The sequence below is a fragment of the Lepidochelys olivacea genome (assembly GCF_965140295.1).
Source record: "Lepidochelys olivacea isolate rLepOli2 genome assembly, chromosome: 9".
Lineage (NCBI taxonomy): Eukaryota > Metazoa > Chordata > Testudines > Cheloniidae > Lepidochelys > Lepidochelys olivacea.
In genome coordinates, this window is record NC_140419.1 from 61,679,179 (window position 1) to 61,702,342 (window position 23,164).

Below are 23,164 nucleotides of genomic sequence, written 5' to 3' on the forward strand. Positions count from 1 at the left end.
AAGAGGTGTAGAAAGCAAATGCACACTGTGTGTGTTACTTCGTAGTTCATTTTTCAGGAAATAGCACTCTCACCTCTCAATCCTGAAGATTAAGATGGCCTTCCTACAACACAGGATTAGATTAATGGGATGGGAAGCTGCACAGGGGACTTCATTCACTGATCTCATGCTCTGAAAGCTCAAAATGACATCCTTAAACAGCCCTCACACTGAGATGTCACAACCTCAAGGACAATAAACACAGTAGTTTTAAGAATCCATTTAATGGTGCCATGGAAGCTGTCTCTCACTACCCACATTCTGATGCAAAAGATCACAGAAGTGGGTAAAAAGCAACACAGCTAAGAACCTCTAACATTTACCATTAAACCCTACTGGTTTTATTTCTGTTCTAGACTCAAAACTGTTTGAGGACTCACTCTCATCCTGTCTCTCTTCCATTATGAGGTACTCAACTCGAAAGTCATTCAGCAGGCAACGTAGCAAGGAGCTCTAGCAGACTGTCACTTCACACCTATAATACTTATTGGAATTCAGAGGCCCAACTCCTTCTAGTCATCATCCTGAGCCCTGCTGGCTTACAGCAATGAGATCAGGTTCCAGGAAGGGGTAAGAACACAAGAATTGCCATTCAGTCAAACCAATGGTCCACCTAGCCCAGTATCTTGTCTCAGACAGTGGCCAGGACCAGAGTTTTCAAAGGGAGTGTACAGAACAGGGCAGCTGGATTGATCCAACCCCACTTCCCCTCCCGGCTTCTGACAGTGAGGAGTGCAGGTGTCTGGAGCACGGGTTGCATCCCTGACCATCCTGGTTACTAGCCACTGATGGACCCACCCTCCATGAACTGATCTACCCCCTTGGCTGCCTCTGCTTAACCCATTCTGCCTTGGTGCCCCGCAGCCGCCTTGCTGAGGTGGCAGCGCTCAGAGCACGCCAGGCAGACACCGGTTCCTCCCCACCCACCGTCCGGCTTTCACACGCCCCCTTCCCCAGAGGCCCCAGGCAGCTCCCGAAGCCCTGGCTCCCTGCGTAGCGCCGGGCTGTACTTCTCAGCAGCGGCCCCAAACCAGGCACGGGCGGGGCTCGGCTCCGCCGGGCGCGGGGCTGGAGGCACTGGCAGCGCCCTGCTCCCGCCAGCAGCGGGGATTCGCGCCGGAGCCGCTGCGGGGCGGGATCTGGCTCGGGGGCTCCCCGCGAGGATCGCCAGCACGCCCGGGTAAGCGGGCGTCGGGAACGGGGGTCGTTCACCCCGACCCACCTGCCACCGCCCGGCCTCGCGGGCTCGGGCTCAGAGAGCGCAGGCTCCGCGCCAGCTTCTCCGCCACGGCGGCCACTCGGCAGCGGAACATGGCTGCAGCGTGCCCCGGCCTCCGCTCCGCTTTGCTCTGACCCCGGCCCGCCTTCAGCGCATGCGCCGCCCGCAACGCCGCTCCCCGATTGGGTGATCCCTCCACGCACGCGCAGTGCGCAATGGTCCGCCAGGGGAGCCTTCTCGCGTCGCGTCACTCACCTCTCGCGAGCGGGCCGGGCTGCGAAGTGTCGCTCGTGCCCCCCGTCTCCATAGTGCGTCCGCCGGGTCTGACCATGCGGTGGTTACCGGCGCGCTGCCTTCTCCGCCCACCGCGGCGGCCGCTCGCGGCCCCTCCCCGGCGGCGAAGCTCCGGGCCCGGCCGCCGCTGGCTTCTCACCACCCCGATCTTCTACGTGAACGGGCCGCCGCACATCGGGCACCTCTACTCGGCGCTGCTGGCCGACGCCTTGCACCGACATCGGGGCCTGCTGCGGCCGGGCCCGGGCCGCCTCGCCACCGGTGAGCGGAGGGGTCGGCGCTCGGGGGGTGAGCGGGGGCGGGTTAGGGGCGGCTCCGGGCCGGGAGCAGGACCTGGCAACTCTGCGTCCCCGCCGGCCCGGAGCGCTCGCCGGGCAGGGGCCGGGGGGGCGGGCCGGGCCGCGCTCGCCGGGGAGCCCCCCACTCAGCTGCCCCGCTTGGCTGTTCCAGGGACTGACGAGCACGGGCTGAAGATCCAGCAGGCGGCGGCAGCGGCCGGGACGTCTCCCCCGGAGCTCTGCGCGCAGGTGTCCGGCCTCTTCCGCGACCTCTTCTGCCGGGCTGCCGTCTCCTTCACCGACTTCATCCGCACCACGGAGCCGCGCCACCGCCGGGCGGTGCAGTGCTTCTGGGCGGCGCTGCAGGACCGCGGGCTGCTCTACAAGGACTTTTACGAGGGCTGGTACTGCACCCCGGACGAGTGCTTCCTGACCCAGGCCCAGATCACCGAGCGCCCCGACGCCCAGGGCCGCCCCTGCAAGGTCTCGCTGGAGAGCGGCCATCAGGTACAGCGGTGCGCTGCGCTGCCTTCCTGCCTGCCCTCCTCTTGGCATGGCCCGATGCTTCCCTGCCTCGCTGGCCAGAGCAGGTGGGCAGGTACTTTCTTCTCACCCGGGCCCAGGCCGTGTGCTCCCGTAAGGGATGCTCAGCAGACCGCCTGCTTAAGAGAAATAATAGCAGTTCTATAGTTAATGTAGCAAGACAGAAGCTGAAGTTTCAAATCTCTCTAGAATTTTCTTGTATAGTTAGATCAGCTTGAAATGTGGTGTGCCTGTTCATGGGCTGGAGCAGAGTTAGCGGTCTGAATTTGCACTCATGTAGTCAAAGGGTTCTGGAGATATAGAATACTATAAAAGGAGATGGTTTTAAAACCTCAACCTTCTTATACCAATTTCTGGGCACAAATGGAGACAAAACAGAGGGCAATAGCCACATCAATCCCATGTCTCTTCACTGCATGTGTTGAGAGCTAGCATTCAGCACCAAGAAAAACCTCCTATATGTAAAAATTAGGGCTGTCAAACAATTTTTAAAAATTGTAATTAATTACTAGATTTAAAAAAGTCATGCTTAATCTCAATTTTGATCACACTGTTAAATTTAAATTGGTATTCTATTACTGTTATAAATATTTTCAAATATATTTCTTTCAAGTACAACACAGAATACAAAGTGTACAGTGCTCACTTTATATTATTTTTTATTACAGATACACCTCTTCCCCGATATAACGTGACCTGATATAACGCAGGTTCGCACACAACGCGGTAAAGCTCCGACACGCTGCCCTGAGCAGCGTGTTAAGGGTGCCGGGCTGGGCTGGGGCCGAGGGGTTGGATAAGGGGCAGAGGGTCTCGGGGGTGGTCAGGGGCTCCTCCCCCCCCAGGGTCTGGGAGGCAGGAGCTGTGGGGGGGTGCTTTTGGGGGCCCCACAGTCCCAGAGTGGCCCTAGGGATTAGCGGGGGGCTGGGAAAGGTCCCGCACTCACTTGCGGCGGGAAGCGGAGCACCGCAGCTGGGAGCTGGTGGAGTGGAGCAGGCTGGGGCCGGGCTGCTCTGCTTCCACTGCTGCTGCTGAGTGCGGGGGGATCCCTTCCCCCAAGTTCCCTCCCTCGAGCAACACGGCTGGGGCCGGGGTGAGGGAAGCGGAGCGGGCTGGGCCCTGTTGTTCCACTTTCCACTGCAGGTGAGTACGGGGGGGCGTCCTTTCCCCAATCTCCCCGTACTCACCAGTGGCGGGAAGCGGAGCGCCACAGCTTGGAGGTGGCAGAGTGGAGCGGGCTGGGGCCACGTCGCTCCGCTTCCCACCACAGGTGAGTGCGGGGGGACGTGCTTTCCCCAACCTTCCCTTCCCAATCTGTGGCGGGAAGTGGAGCAGCCCAGCCCCAGCCCGCTCTTCTCTGCCAGCTCCCAGTTGTGGCACTCCCCCACTCACTTGTGGTGGGAAGCGGACCTTTCCCCAACCCCACCCCCAGTGACACTGCTCAGGCTGGGGCAAGGAAAACGGAGCGGGCTGGGGCTGTGTTGCTCCGCTTCCCGTCGCTGCCGGTGAATGCCTGTCAGGGGACGAGCGGTGTAGATAGGGGTCGGAGCAGTCAGGGGACAGGGAGTAAGGGGGTTGGGTAGAGGGTGGGGTCCTGGGGGTGATTAGGGACAGGGGTCTCTGGAGGGGGCGGTCAGGGAACAAGGAACAGGGATGCCAAAGCAAGTTCGATATAACACAGTCTCACCTATAACGCAGTGAGATTTTTTTTGGTCTCCCAAGGACCGCGTTGTGTCTGGGTAGAGGTGTATTTACACTATAAAAACAAAAGAAGTAGGTTTTTTTCAGTTCACCTCATACAAGTATGGTAGTGCAATCTCTTTATTGTGAAAATGCAACTTACAAATGTAGAATTATAGAGCCTACAAGTCGAAGCACGAAGGGGCTCACGAATGTTTAACATATCTGGCACATAAATACCTTGCCAATGCCAGCTACAACAGTGCCAGGTGAACAAGTGACATAAGAAGCAGACAGCATTATCTCCCATAATGTTTACCTTTGCGATTGACTGAACAAGAAGTAGGACTGAGTGGACTTGTAGGCTCTAAAGTTTTATATTGTTTTGTTTTAGAGTGCAGTTATGTTAAAAAAAAAAATTCTGCATTTATCTGGCAGATGTTGGCACATCAGCTGGATGTGAGCTCCTGGTCCGATGTCCTGGCTAAAATGTTTAACATGATCCTTGAGGGCGTAAGCCAGAACATCCAGTAGCAGTATAGAGGTGGTATGACCTCTGTATACCACATTAGTAAGACCATTACTGACTACTCTGTCCAGTTCGGTGTCCACACTTGAAAAAGGATGTTGGAAAATCAAAAAAGTTCAGAAAAGAGCTACAAGAGTGAAGCAAAGTCTGGAAACCTGCTTTACAATGAAAGACTTTATGTGGGGAGAATAGTTAATAACAGTGAGGATAATTAACTATTGGACGAATTTATTAAGGGTTGTGGCAATTTTTGAATCAAGATTGGATGTTTTTCTAATAGATTTGCTCTGGTTCAAATAGGAATTATTTGGGGGCAGTTCTCTGGCCTGTGCTATACAGGAACTCAGCCTGAATGATCACAAAGGTCCCTTCTGGCTTTTGAATCTATGAATGTTTCTGATAACAGAGGGCTTGTTAATACAGCAGGCAAAGGAGAGGCTGGAAATTGAAATCAGGCAAACTCAACCTGGCACTAAGATACAAGTGTTTAACAATGAGGGACAATTTACCTAGGGACGTGGTAGATTCTTCATCACTTGAAATCAAGATTATATGTATTCCTCAGAGATGTGTTCTGGCTCAGTCAAATAATTGGGCTTACTGCAGGAATCACTGGGTAAGATTCTCTGGCCTCTTGTTATGCAGGAAGCCAGACTAGATTATTATGATGATCTCTCTTGCCTTTAACATCTATGAATTCCCAGTTTGGCCAGACAGTTCCTGAGTTCACTGATCAAATCAGTCTGCAGCGTATATACCATTTTAACTAAAGTGAAATTTCAAATTAATTCAGTTAAATAAGTGAAAAAGGTGTTGTGGACACTCTTGTATCAGTCAGGTGTATATCAATTTATCTTCAGTGGATTAGGAAAAGATTTAAACTAAATTGAAGTAAAATACTCTTAAACCAAAGTAAAAGTGTCTACAGGGGGTTTTGAACCCATTCCAGTAAATGGTCTTAAAAACTAATTTAAATTAAACCAGTGCAACTTTTGTGTGTTGTCTGGGAAGTTTCATTTCCTGGTTTTCTAATGCTTGCCTAGGGGAGGGAGAGGTGCAATCCTTGTAGTAGAGATGTATGGGGACCATAGCTCTGCATTTCCTGGTTTTCCAAGGTTTGAATTTTGAGAATTAAGCTCTTGTGCGGTGGGAGGGCCAAAAGGGCACCAAGCACGGTTGGATGTCTAAAACCATAACTCCATGTTCACAAACGTATGGGTGTCACTTGTAGAACTTAGTGAAGGGTATTGATTGTAATTCATTTTTCTCTCACGCTCTCAAGGTGCACTGGACCAAAGAGGAGAATTACATGTTCAAGCTGTCTGAATTTCAAGAGCCGTTACAGAAGTGGCTCCAGGGAAATCGGCACGTAATCTCCCCAGAGCCCTTCTACCAGGTGGTGCGCCGATGGCTGGAAGAGGACTTGCCAGACCTGTCTGTCTCCCGTGAGAGAAGCCGATTACAGTGGGGTATCCCTGTCCCTGGTGATTCAACACAAACCATTTATGTGTGGGTAGATGCCTTGGTGAACTATCTGACCGTAGCGGGTTACCCTGATGCACACCATGCCTGGTGGCCAACTGCTCACCATGTTGTTGGCAAGGACATCCTCAAGTTCCATGCCATCTACTGGCCAGCATTACTCATGGCTGTGGGGCTTGATCCTCCAGAGCAGATCTGTGTGCACTCCCATTGGACAGTCCATGGGCAAAAGATGTCGAAAAGCCTGGGCAATGTGGTGGATCCAGTGGCATGTTTCAAGCAGTACACGGTGGATGGCTTTAGGTACTTCCTGCTAAGGCAAGGTGTCCCTGAGCGAGACTGTGACTATTACGAGGAGAAAGTTATTAAGCTGGTGAATTCTGAGCTGGCAGATGCGCTTGGGGGGCTTCTCAACCGCTGTACAGCCTCTAGCATCAACCCCAGTGGGATTTACCCACATTTCTCAGAGTCTTGCTTTCGAAAGGGCTCTGACCACGTGGATGTGGAACCCTCAGGTAGGGCTTTGGCTGAGGACTACGAGCTGGTAGCATCAGTTGATCACCTGCCTCTCCAGGTGACTGATTATTTTGAACACTTCCAAATATACAAGGCTTTAGAATCCATTGTTGCGTGTGTAAGGCAGACCAATGGCTTCTTCCAGAGACACGCACCCTGGAAGCTGTGCCGAGACAACCCTGCAGAGAAGTGCTGGCTTGACACAGTCCTTCATGTGACTCTGGAATGTCTGCGGATTTACGGGATTCTGCTGCAGCCAGTGATTCCAGCCACTGCGGACAAGTTACTTTCCAGGCTGGCTGTTAAGCCTGAGGAAAGGACTTTCACAGACTTGACCTTTCTGCCTCGCTACCATGGAAAGCCGAGTCCCTTTGAAGGAAGAAGACTTGGCCCTGACATGGGGACCTTATTTCCTAGGCTGGAAACACCAGGAAGGCGTCGGATGGAAACCAAAGGCCTTAGACCTTGACAAATGACTGCTGTGAATAAAACCTCCAGGGACACACCGAACATCTGTGTCTGTTTAAGTATGTTTTTAAAAAATGTTAACAGCTCCTTGGATCAGGCATCAGCTGGGTGGGTCTCGTGCACCCTCCTGGCTGGGATGCCCTTGCCAGAGCAGGAGGCCTGAATACCTCATTGTGATAGAACCCCAGAAGCGTGAGCCAGGCCTGTTGTCTTTTGTGGGGTTTTGAGTGGAGCGTTCTCTGATGGTGTTGCTGGTAAATATCCTCAGCCGCTCTGCTGAGTGGGTGGGACATGAGAAGAGATTAGGATAATGCCTGACTCTTTTTTAAAAGGGTAGATCTTTGTTGCTGGCCCTTTCTAAATAATATTTGGGCTCTGAAAAGTTAACCCCACCCTCATCTCTTACCCAGTTAGTTTCCTTTTCCATCCTGTCTGCCTCTCTCATTGACGTGAGGAGTTGGGTGGTCATTCTACTAATAACATCTGGGCAAGAGCACAGCAGCCTGTCCCCCAGAATGGCCTCTCCTCTTCTGGGGTGAGACCCCTCCCAGCTAGCATCTCTATGCAGAGAGGACCCAGAGCCCTCAGGGGCACTCAAACCTGCTGGCTGACTTAGCAGGGTAGGGGGTGTGAGAGAGAGAGTTGAAGTGAGAAGGGTAGGGGCTGATGACAGGGCATTGAGGGGTACTGGGGTTGCTGCCAAACCCTGTAGCCAGCTGTTCTGCACAGGGCTTTGGATGCCAAGGCCCTTGTGCTGGGCTCAGTGCCAAGGCTGGTGCCTTTGCCTGCTGGCATCAGTGGCAGCAGTGATAGCTGCTAGAGCGCTCTGCTAATGGCTGTAGAATGTTAGCTTCTTTTGTCCTCGGGATACAATGGCCCCTACATGTTGTGTTTAGCAGCTTCGTCCTCCCGAGGCATTGGGGGTTGCGGCTAGCTTGTTACAGATGGAGGGGAGGGCAGATGGGCTGGAGTGCATGCAGTGTTGATTTCCTGCTGAGTCTGACCAATTGACCCGCAGAGCTGTGGGATGTTATGCTGTGGGAAGGATGCAGGAAGGTACCACCATCGTACAGCTAATGAAATTGTATTCTGGGGCAATTGCTCATCTGTCCAGAGGTCATGTGCAGGCAGAACGTTAGTCTGTCACTGCTGCTGTTCAGTCTGGACACGGGGCTGCTAGGAGGATTGGAGGAAGCCTGGTTTCCAGTGTTACACTCTGTAGCCTTGGCCAGGCTGCAGTTGTAACTTGAGTCTGTAACCAGTTAATGGCTACTGGCTGTCAACAGGGCCAGTCTCCAGTTCTGTTAATACTGTCAGTAACCCTGGCAGCTGAGTCAGTGGCCGCAGCCAGAGGCCTAGATTGCACATGGTTGCCTCTGCTCACAGTCCTGTGGTCAGATCGTGGTTCCTACCTAACCAGCTTGGTCGCTGTCCTTCCTCCCAGGACAGCCCAGTGTACATACCTTCATGTGTCTCCCACTGGAGCAATATGGGCCTGGCCCTGATTTTGCGAGGATGCACAGATACAAACATCAGGCAGTGTGGCAAGTGCAGTTGCTCAGACAAGCAACAGGCTCATGTTGTGAAGACAACTCTTGTAGTTAGAGTAGATGAAAATGACACTAACTGGTTACAAAACCGTGCTGTACTTGTGGCGTGGGTAGATCCTTTAGCGCCATTCACTCGGGCCTGGCCCATGTATTGGAACAGTGCCCGACGAATGGGGACTTAGATGAGGATAAGCTGGCCGCGACTCCATCTGGGTAAGCTGGAAGAATGCTTGTGGGCTGGGGGAAGCCATGGGAAGAATCGGTGGGGGTTATTTTGGCTCTGTTGAGTAGGGGAGTTGCTCCCAAGGTTGTGAAACTGTACAGCAAGTCAAGTGCAACTGTTTCTGGCCATCCAGCAGTTATTGTGTCTGCACTTGGCTTGAAGGCAGCAACCTTGCTTTGGGAATGCAGAGACCTTGCTGCTGCTTTCCATGCCTTCACCACCCTGGATTGATTCTACAGCTTGCTCTACCTCATGCCCCACTGACAGCCCCACAGAAACTTAAGTCAGTGCTGAAGCCCTGGGACCTGGCCACCTGAGAAAGGGCCTCTCTCCTCATGTGGTACTCTGGGATGGACAGATGTGTGTTAGCTAACAGCCCCATGACTTTAAAAAAGGGGGCAAGGTGTTCCAGGGGCTCCCTCAATCCAGGAACTCTCTTCCCCCTTGTCCTCAGGGAGCTTGAGAAAAAGCTTAGGGCATCTGTGCTCCTGGCTTTTGGGAAAAGGTGAACCCTGAATGGCTGTCACGGGCGTGGCAGCCCCATAGCACCCCCTGCTGGCCAAGCCTGGATTTGCAGACACTTCCTCCCTACATTTCTGCTCACCAGAGTTTTCCATCTCTCTGGGGGATTCAAGTGGCTCAACCATCGGGTGAAGTCCAGTCCCGTTGTGCGTAACAAACGTCCCAAATCAACAAAAGGTTCTGCCATCCCACTTGGGCTTCTCTTCAGCCCACCCTCTGGGCTCAGTTCCCAGTCTCTTCTGGGCTACCTTTAAGTCTCTGGCTCTGGGATAGAGCACTGACTGCCAGCTCCACTCCTGGAGCCCTTCCAGACTCTGCTTCAGAACCTTCCACAGGAGCCCAACTTGTTCCCTGTCCCTCCAATCAGTTTCCCTCTGACTGGGTTCTCTTGTGTCTTTTTATTTACAGGCCTAGAGGTTCGCCTGCTAACACCTGACCCATTATCCATCCCTCTTCGGCTGGGAGGCAACTAATTATGGCACAGGTGGGCTGACTGAACAGAGCTGGCTAGTGCCAGGCCTCCTGGCCCTTAACTGGGCAGGCCACCCTCTTACAAGTGTAAATGCTCCCCATGTACATAAGCTAAGATTAAAAGGGAAACAAAGAAAAGCCAGAGAGAGACAATGGAATTCCCTAGTGCCCTCTGGGAGACACCCAAAGCACTGCACAGCCAGGGGCTGGGTTTGCAGATGGGATAACAGTGTGCTGCCAGTCCGGAGCAGATTATGTCCCAGCCCTGCTCTCTGGTAGCAGGCTCCAACCCCCGGCTTCAGCTGCACGGCCCCCGGCTCTGACCACGCAGTGGTGGTGCACTGATCCTTGGCTCCAGCCATGCAGGCTCACTCCCTGCCCCCCAATTGTCCCAAGCCCCCACTGCCTCCCCCAGCTCCACATCCACCCCCCCATCCAGGGTTTAATTTGTCCTGGTGCTTGCTGAGAAAAGTGATATTAACAAACATGCAAGTATCACTTCTCACAGCAGACTTACTAGCTAGCTGGGAGGCTGTGATGAGTGATACTTGTATGTTTGTTAATATCACTTGTAGCAGCCCCCCACCTAGCGACTAAATGTGCTGTGAAAAGTGATATTAATGAACATACAAATATCACTTTTCACAGCATTATTTTTATTATGGTGTCTGCAAAAAACAAACAAACCCTACATCAATAAATTGCAATGATTTAGAGGGGTATATTTATTTGTTTTCCTAAAGTGAATTGTTTTAGGAAGAAGTGTCAGTGCGGCCACCAGCAAGAGTTGGTGGCCGCACTCTGAGGCAGGAGCTGATGGAGATATGGCTGCGCCGCCCAAAGAGGGAGGGGCCTGCTGCTACTCTCCTGAGCAGGACAGGGGGAGTCTGAGCAGGGGCAGAGTTAGTCCCACTCTACCCTCTAGAGCCACAATGGGTGGTAACCGCTACCCTTGGGCCATTGGCCTGCCAAGAACACACTTTCTCTTGAGAAGATTGCCTTGTAACACAGCAAAATCCCCCAGAAACAACCACCCCCTTCCCCTGAGTGCAAGAGGAAATCCTGGCTGGGAGGATGCTCCCTGGGCCCTCCACCTTTGCTGCCTTTCCCATCTCCAGCTTTCATTTAAAGGCCTTGTCTCATGCAAACCGCTGTGCTGCTGTCCCTTAACCCAGCCTGGCAGGAAGCTTCCTCAGCAAAGCCAGACCTCTTCTCATTCCAGGGAGGGGCGAGTGCAGTGTCTAACTGGGACCATTTACATACCAATATTAAGCATGGGCCATTTTTTCCTTCTTTGACTGTCTCAGCATTTCTTCCCCCTGGGCTGGGGGAAGAGCTACAACTCGGGGTTCAGCCTTGTATTGGCAAGCAGGTCTCCCAGAGGTCCTGCCAGGACCCTCCCACACAGGGCAGTGAGAACCTGAGAATCCAGGTGTGGATAAGCTAGCAAAGAGCAAAGTCCTGCTGGTCAGGATGTTCTTCCACAGCAGGAAGGGGCCCCGTTGACAGGGTTGCAGTTCAGTTTGGAAAGGGTGTCTGAGGGAAGAGGACCCTGTGGCAGGGAGCAGGCTGCCATGCAGGTGAGGTATCAATGTGTGCATATGACTACCTCATTCCCCCCCACTGCCCATGCCTCTCAGTCCTGACCCACATGCCCCCTACTGTGCCAGGGCTGGGACCCCAGGCAGTTCTGCTAATGTACCCCACTCATGAGGGGCACGATCCACCCCTAGTTTGCTCCTGAGCTTGCCTCTTGCACAATGAAGTGGTTTGAGGAGGTGCACAAATTGGAATTTGAATGAGACCTTCCAGACTCATCTCACTTGTGGCTCTTTTCACAGGCGAAGGGTGAGTGCAGCTGTCCTATGCTGAGTCCTGTGCACTGCTGAGGTACAGGCAGACTCTGTTCTCCACTTTCAGTGCAGGGGTAAGCCAGTCAACCCTTGATAATGATTGGAGATTCCTGTGTATCTCTTAAATCCAGACCTGGTCTAGGACCATCACTGGGATGGGATCTGGTCTAGGACCATCACTGGGATGGGATGGGACTAATGGGATCCCCCTGAAAGAATGCTGTTCTGCTTCTTGCTGATGTGGGAAGATGCCAGAAGGGACATCCTCCCCAAAGGTTTTGCTGCTCAACTATTATGGTAGAAGTGTTGGGGACCCTGGCTGGTCATGTAGCTGGATTTGCTGACTCTCATCTTTCATTTTAAAACAAAAAGGAAATCTCTAGCCCTTCTCAATGTAGGGAAGTTTGAAAATGTGACCTCTAATGGCTGAAACACAGAGGCAAAACAACAGGACTGCAGCTTTATTAGTTTTCAAAATCTCATGATTGTTAAGCCAAACTTATGACTGTGTGAGGCCTGATTCATGGTTCTTGAGGGCTGGGGGTTGGCAGTGCTGCGTGGGAGATAGAGAATCACAGAAAAACATGATGGGAAGAAATCCAGAGGAGCCCAGCCAGTGCTTAATTTGTAGTGAAGGAGTTGCTGGGGCTCAAGCAATTTTTTTACTTTCATAACTGATGTGGCAAGCCCAGGGGTGCCAGGGCTATGAACTCACAAGTCTAGAGGTGCCAGGGCTAAGCATAAATTAAGTGCTGGGCCCAGTCAGTTCCACAGGTCAGAGTAGGGCCATGTCCTGTAGAATATTCACCAATTGAAATGACTCCTGACAGTGACCTGGCAGGAACTTGTTTCCATGCTAGGGCTTCTGTCTCTCCAGCCTACCAGTAGGAAGATGTCTCCTGATTTCAGCTTGTATTTTCCCTTTCAACACCCCCGCCCCCACTTTCCTCCTAATTCCACCTCCTTCCCCTACACTAAGCAGTCCCAGTATTGCCTATCCCTGTGCTTATCAGTTGTGAGGTTGGCTTACAACCCAAAGTTTGTGCTTACCCAGGAAACAAACCCAAAGGTGGGGGTCTGTTTCTTTGCCTTTTGGTGTCTGAGCCTGTGGGGGTTTTGTTTTAAAAACTTTTATTCAAAATGAGGACTGTAAAAGTGAGAACAGATTATTCCGTAATCACCTGACTCCAGGATCTGGGGATTTAAGAAAAACACCAAAAAAGCATGAGATTTATGATCAGATTGAGAGAGTTGGCAGAATCTGGCTTATATCTGATACCTTTAGGGAACTGTTCCCTAGCTCTACAGATCTAGCTCTTTTAATACCTTCTCACAAATTGCTCCCTCAAGATCCTATATGTTGCTCTTCTCTCAATTTCCTTACAGTCTGTCAGCATCTTTCCAGAATTGTTAGATTCACCCTACTTCTTGAAGCCAATATAGCATATTGTCTCATCAGAGTAGCAGTCTAATGTGAGACCTCTGCACGTGCAGCCCAAAAGTGCAGAAGATGGGGTCTTGTCCAATGAAGCATCTACCTCACAGTTGTGACTGCACACTACAAGCCATCCCAGAAGCATATGGAAGTGCTCCAGCAGCTGCCCTGTCCAATCCTCATCTGGGCTCGTTGTATAACTAGACACTTCTTGTTCCTGCTGGTTTGTGACTCCTTTGGCTCTCAGGGTATGTTTATACTGCAATAAAAATTCACAGCACTGAATCTCAGAGCTTGGGTCTGTTGACTTAGACTTGCGGGGCTCAGGCTGCAGGGCTAAAAATTGGTGTGTAGATGGTTGGGCTCGGGCTGGAGCCCAGGCTGTGAACGCCTCACCCCCCTCCACCCCGCCCCAGGTTTCAGAGCCTGCGCTCTATCCAGAGCCCAAACATCTACACTGTGATTTTTAGCCCTGCAACCTGAGCCCCACAAACTTGGTCAGCTGACCTGGACCAGCTGAGGCTATGCTGTGGGAGATGTACCCTCAGCTCTCCCAGTGCAGCCTGGAGTCAAAGTCTGCATCAGACTCCCCTGGGGAGGTTAGAATCCTCTGGGTGTGTTTCTAATGCACCGGTCACCAAAATATTCTGATATTATCCAAGGGAGGGACTGGAAACTGTTCTAAATCCCTCACTGTTACTGCAAACAAAGAATGCCTCAAAGCATTTTCGCCCATCCCCTTCTTAGCTGCGCTGTCTTTCACCAGCATTTTCTGGGATGTACATCCCTTTTGCAGCTGAGTGCCTTTCGACTGACTGCTCCTGTATGCATTTACAGTCCTGTCCAGGAGAATCCTCCTTTTAGCTACAGCAATGACTACTAGCCAGGTTCTAGCATGGTTTCCTTGACTACAGTGAAGGGTGTTAGAGCCATTCACAAAGCCACAGGGTTGAGGGGGAAGGGCCGCAGCACTATCTGGCTAGCATAGTTTGCAGCGCAGCCTGCGTGCACTGCTCCAGGGAGTCATGCTAGGCCCCCAGTGGCAGCAGTCACCACTCAGCTTCACCAGTGCTAATAGAGAGCAGCTGTTGTATCCCCCAGAGACGCTGTGGAGGGAAAGGCAGGCAAAGAGAAAGGAACAGGAGATTGAGGGGTGAAGGAGCACTGCAGAGACTCCTGGGCACTAAGGAAGACTCCAAGATAAAAGAGAGGGCCATGGAGGATGAAATCAAAGGTCTTGTCTGCACTCAGCTTTGTCTCAGCGCCAGCCAGTGGTGCAGGCAGCAAGTCCCGTATGAATCAGCTCCATCGTGTCTGCAATGGCAGTTTGCACTGGTGAAAATACACGGGCACTGGCTGTAAGTGAAGTAGATCCCCAGCATAGGCAAGGCCAAGGAAGGAAGAGAGGGAAGAAAGAATAAATTAACTCTGTGAAACAGAGTGAGGGGGAGAGTGGCCAAGAGACTGTGTAGCTGGGGGGAAAGCAGCAGTCCTGCCAAGGGAAGGGGCACAGGTGACATGAAACATTCCAATGCAAAGGGAGCTGGAGCCAAAGTGTCCAATGTGCGATGCCTCTCCAGGTATCAATCATGCTAGACTGAGCATCCAGCTGAAGGCAGAACAGTGACCCTATCCAGGGCACAAACGCTGAGGAGCTGGGCTGAGGTGAAGGGGACTCTTCCCCACATACCAGGGAGCAGGAGAAAGCTTCCCCCAAACTATCCAAAAGGATCCAAGAGCAATGATGGAAACTTGAGCTGACAGTGAGAAAGGAGAGAGGGCAGACACAGCATTGTCCAGGGGAGCCACCTGCCAAAGAGGCAGGAGCAGACTCGGGGCTAGTCTATACTCGAAGTGTTGTGCCACTGTATCACATCTGGTGAAGACACTACGCCAAGGGGAGAGAGCTCTCCTGTCAGCCTAATAACTCAGCAACAGGTGGTTATGTCAGCGGGAGAAGCTCTCCCACGGACAGCGATGTCCACACCGGCGCTTAGGTCAGTATAACTTATGTTGCTCGGGTGTGTGTATAAGTCACCACCGGGAGTGACATAAGTTACACCCCTGAGCACATAAGTGGTAGTGGGTACAAGCCCTCAGATGCCCTATGTGATGAAGTGGGAATTTTCTGTAATATTTTTTATTCCTATGTGACTCAGTTTCCCTATGTACTTGCATTGCTACCCAGTAGGTGCAAAGGGGGTAAAAAGCTGCTCTTGGGGCAGAACAGGATACATGAGATGTTGTGTCATGTAACTGTCTGGAGTGGAATTAATGGGTCATTAAAGGACTGGCTGAAATTGACCCATATCAGTGAAGGGTCCACAAAAACAATGGGACTGAGCAATTCATACTTATCCATGGGACTGTCTCGCAGGCGAACTCGGTATGACTCTGCAGGAGCTGGACGATGGCCTGAAACACATCAGGTAGCTGCAATAAGAGTTAGCATTGAGGAGAGAGGTGGGAGCTCTCACCTGGGGGTGAGGAGAAAGGGAGAGCGACAGAGAGAGAGAGCCAAGATGGCTTCAACGGCAGCATAGCTCAAGGGAGCCCTGGCCTAATTGGCCAGGCTGAACTCTTTTCATCTTAACCTTTTCATCTCTGCTAACAGCAGGATTGTCAGATTCTGTAGCCAGGTGACTAAGAACTCATTGCCTTTGTTTGAAAAGGCTGCCTGGTGTGGCTGCCAATACTCACAGAAAGCATTGCACCCTGAAGGGGCCTGGTAAAAGGCTTCTGCAAGAGTCTGGCTTGGCTGGAGTCATGGAGAGAGACAGAGACTGAAGGTGCCTGAAGGCCTAGTTTCTAAGTCTTGGAGGCCATAGGCCTGTCCCTGTGGAAATGTGTGGGTCCTTGGGGCCCAGCAAACTGAAGGGGTCACTCACAAGGGACTGGTTACAGGCTGGGGCACAGACTAGACCCTGTGGATCCATGACCTATCCCAGGCATGTGCTGATGGTCCCTCTAACAGAGACCCAGCATGTGTGTCTGTCACAGGTGTTGGCAGTGCCCATAATGAATTCCTGTATTGGATGCACACAGTCATGTCTGTACTTTGGTCTGTTGTAAATTTCTCTTCGCTCTCTGGCCTGCATGTAACCCGGGAAGTGCCCCCCTAAGCCTTGTGATCCAGGTCAGCCTTCTCCCAGCCACAGACCGCCTCTGATCTTGCCTACCCTGCTTCTGCCTTTCACCTGAGCTGGAGAGACTGGGCCTAGAAGAGCAGGTAGGGGTGAGAGGGCTGTCAGCTGGTATGTGCTGATGGTGCCAGCCCACTGCTGGCTAGATGTCATGCTGCTGTGGTCACGCAGGCTGTGCAAATGTGGCTCTGTTCACCTCTCCAGCCTGGCTGTCCCCACAGCAGCCTGCAGAGGAGGTGGAGGGCAGTGCTGCCTTTTCCTGCTTCCCGCGCGGGTTTGGAGAGATCTGGAGGGGAAGGTTCCCTGTGTGCCCCCTTTGGGCTGCTTGTTTCCCCGCCAGTATAATCAGGCCCGCCTGGGCTTTGCTGATGGGCTGGGCTGGGCGAGCCAGAGCGGGCCCTGGGAGGCAGCTCTTCTGGCCGCTCAGCAAGAGTTTTTCTCCCACCTGGGCCTTTCACTTCAATATGTGTGTTCAGGGCCCGGCCCACAGCATCCGAGCGCCCGCGGCGGCCCTTTCCTGGCCTAGGCTCCCAGGGGCAGAGGTCCTGGCCCTGGGCTAGGCTCCCGGAGGGGGCGTGGCAGGCCGCGCCCGGGGCCGCCCCTTGCTCCGCTGGCGAGCAGCCAGGGCCAGGTACCCCTGCGCCCCGGCTGCTGGCCCGCAGGCAGGCGCCGCGGGAGCGCGTGGGTCGGGCGAGCCCCGCTGCCAGCCCCACCCGCCGGCCGGCCAGGGGGAGGGTCTCCGCCGCGCTGAATATGTATCAGCCACCTGATCCGACGGGCTCGCCGCCGCGCTCGGCAGCTGCCTCCTGCCTTTGTGTGCGGGCCGCCGCCCGGCTCCGCGTAGCGCCCGGCATGCAGCCCTCCGGGCCGGCCGCCGCCGAGCTGGACGCCTCGCTGGAGCAGTACCTGCGGGTCCGCATCTTCAAAATCATCGTCATCGGCGACTCCAATGTGGGCAAAACCTGCCTGACCTTCCGCTTCTGCGGGGGCGCCTTCCCCGCCAGCACCGAGGCCACCATCGGCGTGGACTTCAGGGAGAAGACGGTGGAGATCGAGGGAGAGAAAATCAAGGTGGGGGGTGAGGAAGAGGAGGGCGATGGGGAAAGCAGGGGCTATGGGGGGAGCAGCAGGGGCAGTCAAGGAGGAGGGAATTGGGGGAGCAGAGCAGTGGGGGAGGCGGGGAATGGGGAGCAGGGAATTGGGGGAGCAGAGCAGTGGGGGAGGCGGGAATTGGGGGAGCAGGGAATTGGGGGAGCAGAGCAGTGGGGGAGGCGGGGAATGGGGAGCAGGGGCAGTGAGGGAGGAGGGAATTGGCGGGTGAGGGTGGTGAGAGGAGGAGCAAGGGGCAGTGGGGGATGGGAATGGGGGAGCGGGGGGGCACGGCGGCGGAAGGGAGTTGGGGGAGCAGGACGTGGTGGCAGATGGGGAGTGGGGAAAGGGGAAATGGGGAAAGCAGGGGCAGTGAGGGAGGACGGAATTGGGGTGGTGGTAGTAAGAGATGGAGTCAGACGGGGATGGGGGAGCAGGGGACAGTGGTAGATGGGAGCAGGGGGAATGGGGAAGCGGGAAGGATGGGGGAGCAGAGGGGAGTGGGAGATGTGGAGTGGGGGGAATGGAGGAGCAGGGACAGTGAGGGAGGAGGGAACTGGGGGTGCGGGATGGGGTAAGAGAGGGATGGGGAGCAGAAGGTAGTGGCAGATGGGAGCAGGGGGGAACGGGAGACCGGGGGCAGTGGCGGATGGGGATTGGGGGGGAAAGGAGGAGCAGGGGGAGGGAATGGGAGGTGGCGAGGGATGAGGAGTGAGGGGATTGGTGAGGGATTGGGGGGAGAGGTGGAGAACAAGCAGGGGAGTTGGTGTCAGGAAGGCATGGGTCAGAGAGAGTGGGGTGCTGGAGAGCAGGTGAGGTACAAGGAAATGGGGGAACAGCACCAGCAGCAGAAGGAGAGAAGGGGAACAGGGAGAGTGATTGGGGGGTTCTCCAGGTGTGAGACATCCATGGTGTGCAAAGGCCAAAGAGCAGGTGTGGGCATTGGAAGGGGCTGAAGAGGGGTGGAGGTGTGTGGTGAGAGGGCTAGAGGTTGCCTGGGGTGTGTCGGTGGTCAGAGGTAGGGGGTGTCACAGAGTGTGGGGGAGTCCAGGCCCTGCACCCCTCTTCCTGGAATTCACTGAGACTCTCAGCCAGCCAGTAAAACAGAAGGTTTATTGGACAACAGGAACACAGTCCAAAACAGAGCTTGTGGGTACAACCAGGACCCCTCAGTCAAGTCCTTCTGGGGGAGCAGGGAGCTTAGATCCCAGCCCTGGGGTTCCCTGGGTTCCTCCACCCAGCACCAAACTGAAACTAAACCCCTCCAGCAGGTTCCCTTCTGCAGGCAGAGGTCTTACCTCCCCCTACCCCTCCTGGCTCAGGTTACAGGCGCTCAGGTCTCCCATCCCCAGGGCACATTCCCAGGTCAACACTCCCCCCTCCCTGCTGCATCACATCGTCACAGGGAGGTAGTTGAGGTTGATGAGATATGTGTGGGTATCAAGCTATGAAAGTGTCACGGGGATGGGGGCACATCTACTGGGGGGCAGTGAGATAGGAGGCCATGAGTGGAGTGGGGGGCAGAGGTGGGGAGCTAGAGCAGAGGCAGTAAGGTACAAAGGCCCTGGGGTGGCAAGAATGTGTGGGAGAGCAGTGAGTGGAGTAGCAAGTTATTGGGGTGGGGGCTAAGAGGGTACGAGGTTGGTGGGGAAGTATGATGGCACTGGTGGGGAGGGAAGGGGGTGGGAAGGTACAAGGGCACAGGTGGGGAGGAGAGGGGGCGGGGAGGTACAAGGACACTGGAGGGGAAGAGGGGGAGGGGAGAGATGTATGAGGGCACTGGAGGGGGGCTACGAGGTCATCCAGGGGATTGGGAAGTCTGAACCCATTGGTGAAACATTGTGGGGGGGAGGGTGGTATAAGGCGCTGGGAGCATGAGGGAAGGAGGGAGGGGGCAGGGGGATATGAGGGGGCAGGGAGGTAGGAGGGGATGGGAGCGGTTGAGGGAGGGGGAACTATGAAATCATGGAGGGGGCTGGGGAGGGGAGAGGGTGGAGTGGTACAGGAGGTCGGGGCAGGAGATGTATGAGGATTGGGATGGAGGGAACATGGTGATAGATGGGATTGGGCAGAGAGCACTGGAGGTGCTGAGGTATGAGGGCATTGGGAAAATGGGGGCCATGTACCAGGCCCCTGGGAGGTTCCAAGATCTGTGGAGGAGGTGGTGGTGAGAATGCTGTGGAAAGGTCCAGTGTGCCCAGTTTTGGAGCAAGGGAGCTGCGTGGGGGAATGGAAGTGAGTGCTTGGAGGAAGGAGCTGGTAGCTGCTCCAGACCCCAGGACTTCTGCCACTGAGGAAAGCAGGGCTTTGCGGAGCTGGGCTGTAGGCCCAGTTTGCAGAGCAGAGCCGTGGGCCCACCCAGCCAGTTGCTGTGACTGTGGCTTGAGGCCTAGGGCTTGGTGAGTTGCAGTAGCTTGTGCATGCAGCTGGCAGCCCAGTGGGATGCTCCTTGCTGTGTCTGTGTGTAATGGCTACGCAGGGAACAGGCCTTGAGCAGCTGGCTCTGTGTGGGTGCCTTTTCTTGCAGCTTGCACCAAACTTTCTCCATAGGAGGAGATGACCACTCCACTATCACAACCCAATATTCCAAAATCACAAGCCAGGCCCCCAAATCATGAGACTGTTTAAAATCTTGAATGCTGGGTCTTTTTTTTTTTTTTTTGAGTCCTGGTTTCTGAGCCTTTAAGCTGCACTCAGGTGTTTTCAGACTTTCCTTTGCAAATGTACAGGCTAGAAACCACCTTTTTAAATGAAAGCTGAGTTTCTGCAAAATATTAACTTGTCTTGAGTTTACATCCATAAAGTGCATGGGCTGGATCTGGCTGCCTGCCCGCCCAGTGGGTTGACTCTGGTAATCCAAGCTCGATGGTTGAGGCTGGTAAACTTTGACTTGGTGGGTAAGGTAACAGAGAGCAAGGGAAGATTGGCAGGCTTGGCACGCTGCAGCGGGAGTGACCCCTGGAAGCTGAGCAGTCTGAGGGCTTCTGAAGGGGGAAAAACAGTGCAGTCAACCCGTGCCATTTTATCACAAGTCTCAGAATATTTGGTGTTTTTTCTTAAATCTCCAGATTGTGGGATCATGTGATTAAGGGAGACTCTCAGCTTTTTCATTGCAGAGGCGGGCGGGAAGTTGTCAGATTCTAGCCCTCCTGAATGCAGATAAAAGCCTGAAAACATGACCCAAGTAGACTGAAAGGCTCAGAAACCAGGCGAGTCATAACCACTGAGCTGTTGTCCCTCTTTCTGGCCTAATGAATATTTAATTAGTTATACAAAGTGAAACACTCCAACAAGACTCTATAGTCCAGGGGTCAGGACACTCACCTGAGATGTGGGAGACCCAGGTCTCTGCTTCTAATAGGGTAGAGCAGACATTTGAACCTGGGCCTCCCGTCTCCCCGGGGAAGTGCTCTGCCTTCCAGACTGTGGGCTGTTCCAGGCTGCTCTCCATCTCAATTTGACTGGTCCATCCTGGCCCAGGGAGCCATTTCAGTGGTGATAAAACGGCACTTTTCGACAGAAAGAAGCTTGGTCAAAATGTTTTCAGCCAGCTTTGTTCCTGAGTCCTGTGATCATGCTAGTGCAACTTACACCATATGTTGGTCTGAAACAAGTGTTACTGCTCCAGCCTGGAAGTGTCCAGCCTGCTGCTCTATCATAGCTGCTTACACTTGAGCAGTGAGGGGAGAAGGGTTAGTGGCCCAGGCTAACCTCCTGCCAGAGGGGAAAAATGAGGTGTATGTAGCCTGAAAAGAGGGTGTGTAAGAGGGTGGGGACAAGAGGGTCTGAAGGACAATTAGCCCAGGGCAGCCCCTCCTTTTCATGCTGTCCTCCTGATTCAAGTGCAAGGAGGAAGTGAATGGCAGGGAAATGAAGAACAAACATGTTTGCTTTCTGCCAGCGTGTGCCCAGCTTGAGACGCCCCTGCTGCAGATGCTGGCACTGGGTTGACAAGGAAGCCGGATGGTTTCAGCATCAGTCTGCAGTTATTGCAGCTTTAAAAAAGAAATAATAAAATCCCAGGCTTCAGGGTGCACCTGCAGGGGTCGGGAAGGAGTTCTACTATTTCTTCCCCTTCCAGATTCACCATTGTACAATTGGCTGGGTGCATTACAGGGTTCTTCGCATCTTCTGGAATAGGATGCTGGCGGCAGGGCTGTCCCTAGGGGGATGCAGGGCTGGGGACAAGTCAGCCTCCCTACTAGTCTCCTCACTGTCCACCCACCACCTCACACCTCCCCTGCCTATTGCTCTCGTCCTTGCTGTCTGCCCGCCTGTCTCCTCGCCGTCTGTCCAGCATGCCCCCTGTAAACCGCTCTCCTCCTGAACATCTGCCTGACTCCTTCCCCCCGCTTCCTCACTCACCACTTGCCTCCCCACTGTCCGTCCAGTGCATGTCCCCCCCCGCCACTCTCCTCCTTACCCCGTTTGCCCACTCGTCTCACCTAAATATAGGGACAAATGGCATAGATCTGTCGGGACGTGGGACAAAGGGCTAAATATTGGGACAGTCCCGATTTTATTGAAGTGCAGGGGCCCCCGAAAGCATGGGGCCTGGGGCGGTTGTCCCAATTCACCCTACCCAAGGGACAGCTCTGGCTGGTGGAGGTGGAGTAATGCCTGGTATGGTGTTGAAATGCCTCTTTAAGTGCCAGGTGTTTTGTGCACATCATTGCTATGGTGAAGATGGCAATGAAATATAGTTAGAAGAGGAAACACTCTCTTAAAAACAAGCTCACAGGGCCTGCCAGATAGGTGCTGAGCAAGAGTGATTGAATCCCAGACAACCACTTTGCCTGGAGCAAACCATGCTCAGTACAAGCACAAAGGAATCCAAGGCTTCTGGGCCAGAATACAGGGACTATTTGCAGGTAAAGCAAAGGGCTGCCCAGGGAGAGACTTCTCTCAAAATGTGCTGGACTCAGCAGTGTCAGTTGAGGTGAAGGGGAATTAGCTGTGTGGAGCTCTGCAGTTGTCTAGCCTCACTAATCAAACTGAACAAGGGTTATGTACATATTGAGAATGATCTAGACTAAGAGGAAATGCCCCAAGTCTCTGTGCCCCCAGCCTCTCCCAACAAGAAACTGCCTTTTCCTGGGACCCAAGCCCTTTGTGGGGGTGGGCTATATCTTGGCTGCCTCAGGCACACTGTGCTTTGTTTTCTAGGTGCAGGTCTGGGACACAGCTGGCCAGGAGCGGTTCCGGAAGAGCATGGTAGAACACTATTACCGCAATGTGCATGCCGTCATCTTTGTCTATGATGTCACTAAGATGGCTTCCTTCCACAATCTCAAAATGTGGATTGAGGAATGCAATGGGCATGCTGTGCCCCCTTTCGTCCCCAAGGTGCTTGTTGGGAACAAGTGTGACTTACGAGAACAAATTCAGGTGCCATCCAGCGTGGCCCTGAAATTCGCTGATGCTCACAACATGCTTTTGTTTGAAACATCAGCCAAGGACCCCAAAGAGAGTCAGAATGTGGAGTCAATTTTCATGTGCCTGGCCTGCCGATTGAAGGCCCAGAAGTCCCTGCTCTATCGGGATATGGAGAGGCAGCAGGGAAAAGTGCAGAAACTGGAGTTCACACAAGATGCTAACAATAAAAATTCCTGCCCCTGCTGAACGGAGGCTGTGCAGTCTAGGTTAATATTGTGGGGGGAGGGGTTTTGTGCCTGTATAAGACTGACACCTGCTTGTTTCACTATAAATTAATGTTAACAAAATAAAATTTGTATCACTGATGTCTGCTTTGAGTCTGTCTTTGCCTATCAACAGGGTATTCAGAGTAATTATATGCTTGTAGAAATGGGGTCTTGGCTAGGACTGGAAC

General features: G+C 53.5%; 3 protein-coding genes across 5 annotated transcripts in view; 2 read left to right on the forward strand and 1 right to left on the reverse strand.

Annotated features, from left to right (window-relative positions):
- AIFM1 (apoptosis inducing factor mitochondria associated 1) overlaps positions 1–1,410 on the reverse strand; it is a 37,658-nt gene extending 36,248 nt beyond the window's left edge. The window contains exon 1 of one of the 3 annotated variants that reach the window (XM_084639509.1): positions 1,262–1,410. In XM_084639509.1, coding sequence (XP_084495635.1) covers positions 1,262–1,352 — 91 coding nt within the window. In that variant the 5' untranslated portion in view covers positions 1,353–1,410. The remainder of the gene's footprint in view (positions 1–1,261) is intronic. The other 2 variants (XM_084639510.1, XM_084639511.1) reach the window with 2 other exon arrangements.
- On the forward strand, positions 1,405–7,090 carry MARS2 (methionyl-tRNA synthetase 2, mitochondrial). The gene is made up of 3 exons (XM_084639512.1): positions 1,405–1,813; positions 2,003–2,337; positions 5,865–7,090. The coding sequence occupies exons 1-3, from the start codon at positions 1,474–1,476 to the stop codon at positions 7,047–7,049; spliced, it is 1,860 nt and encodes a 619-aa protein (XP_084495638.1). The 5' UTR covers positions 1,405–1,473; the 3' UTR covers positions 7,050–7,090.
- A 9,784-nt stretch (positions 7,091–16,874) lies between these two features.
- RAB33A (RAB33A, member RAS oncogene family) lies at positions 16,875–23,075 on the forward strand. Its single transcript, XM_084639513.1, has 2 exons — positions 16,875–17,316; positions 22,501–23,075. Exons 1-2 carry the CDS (start codon positions 16,999–17,001, stop codon positions 22,954–22,956), a joined length of 774 nt encoding a protein of 257 aa, XP_084495639.1. The 5' UTR covers positions 16,875–16,998; the 3' UTR covers positions 22,957–23,075.
- The last annotated feature ends 89 nt before the right edge of the window (positions 23,076–23,164 follow it).

Excerpts from the sequence above, each read along its gene's own strand:
- MARS2 (XM_084639512.1), top strand. The coding sequence starts at position 1,474 with ATGGTCCGCCAGGGGAGCCTTCTCGCGTCGCGTCACTCACCTCTCGCG. Across the intron at positions 1,814-2,002 it reads CCCGGGCCGCCTCGCCACCG|GGACTGACGAGCACGGGCTG; the intron begins GTGAGCGGAGGG and ends TGGCTGTTCCAG. Across the intron at positions 2,338-5,864 it reads CGCTGGAGAGCGGCCATCAG|GTGCACTGGACCAAAGAGGA; the intron begins GTACAGCGGTGC and ends CACGCTCTCAAG.
- RAB33A (XM_084639513.1), top strand. The coding sequence starts at position 16,999 with ATGTATCAGCCACCTGATCCGACGGGCTCGCCGCCGCGCTCGGCAGCT. Across the intron at positions 17,317-22,500 it reads TCGAGGGAGAGAAAATCAAG|GTGCAGGTCTGGGACACAGC; the intron begins GTGGGGGGTGAG and ends TTTGTTTTCTAG.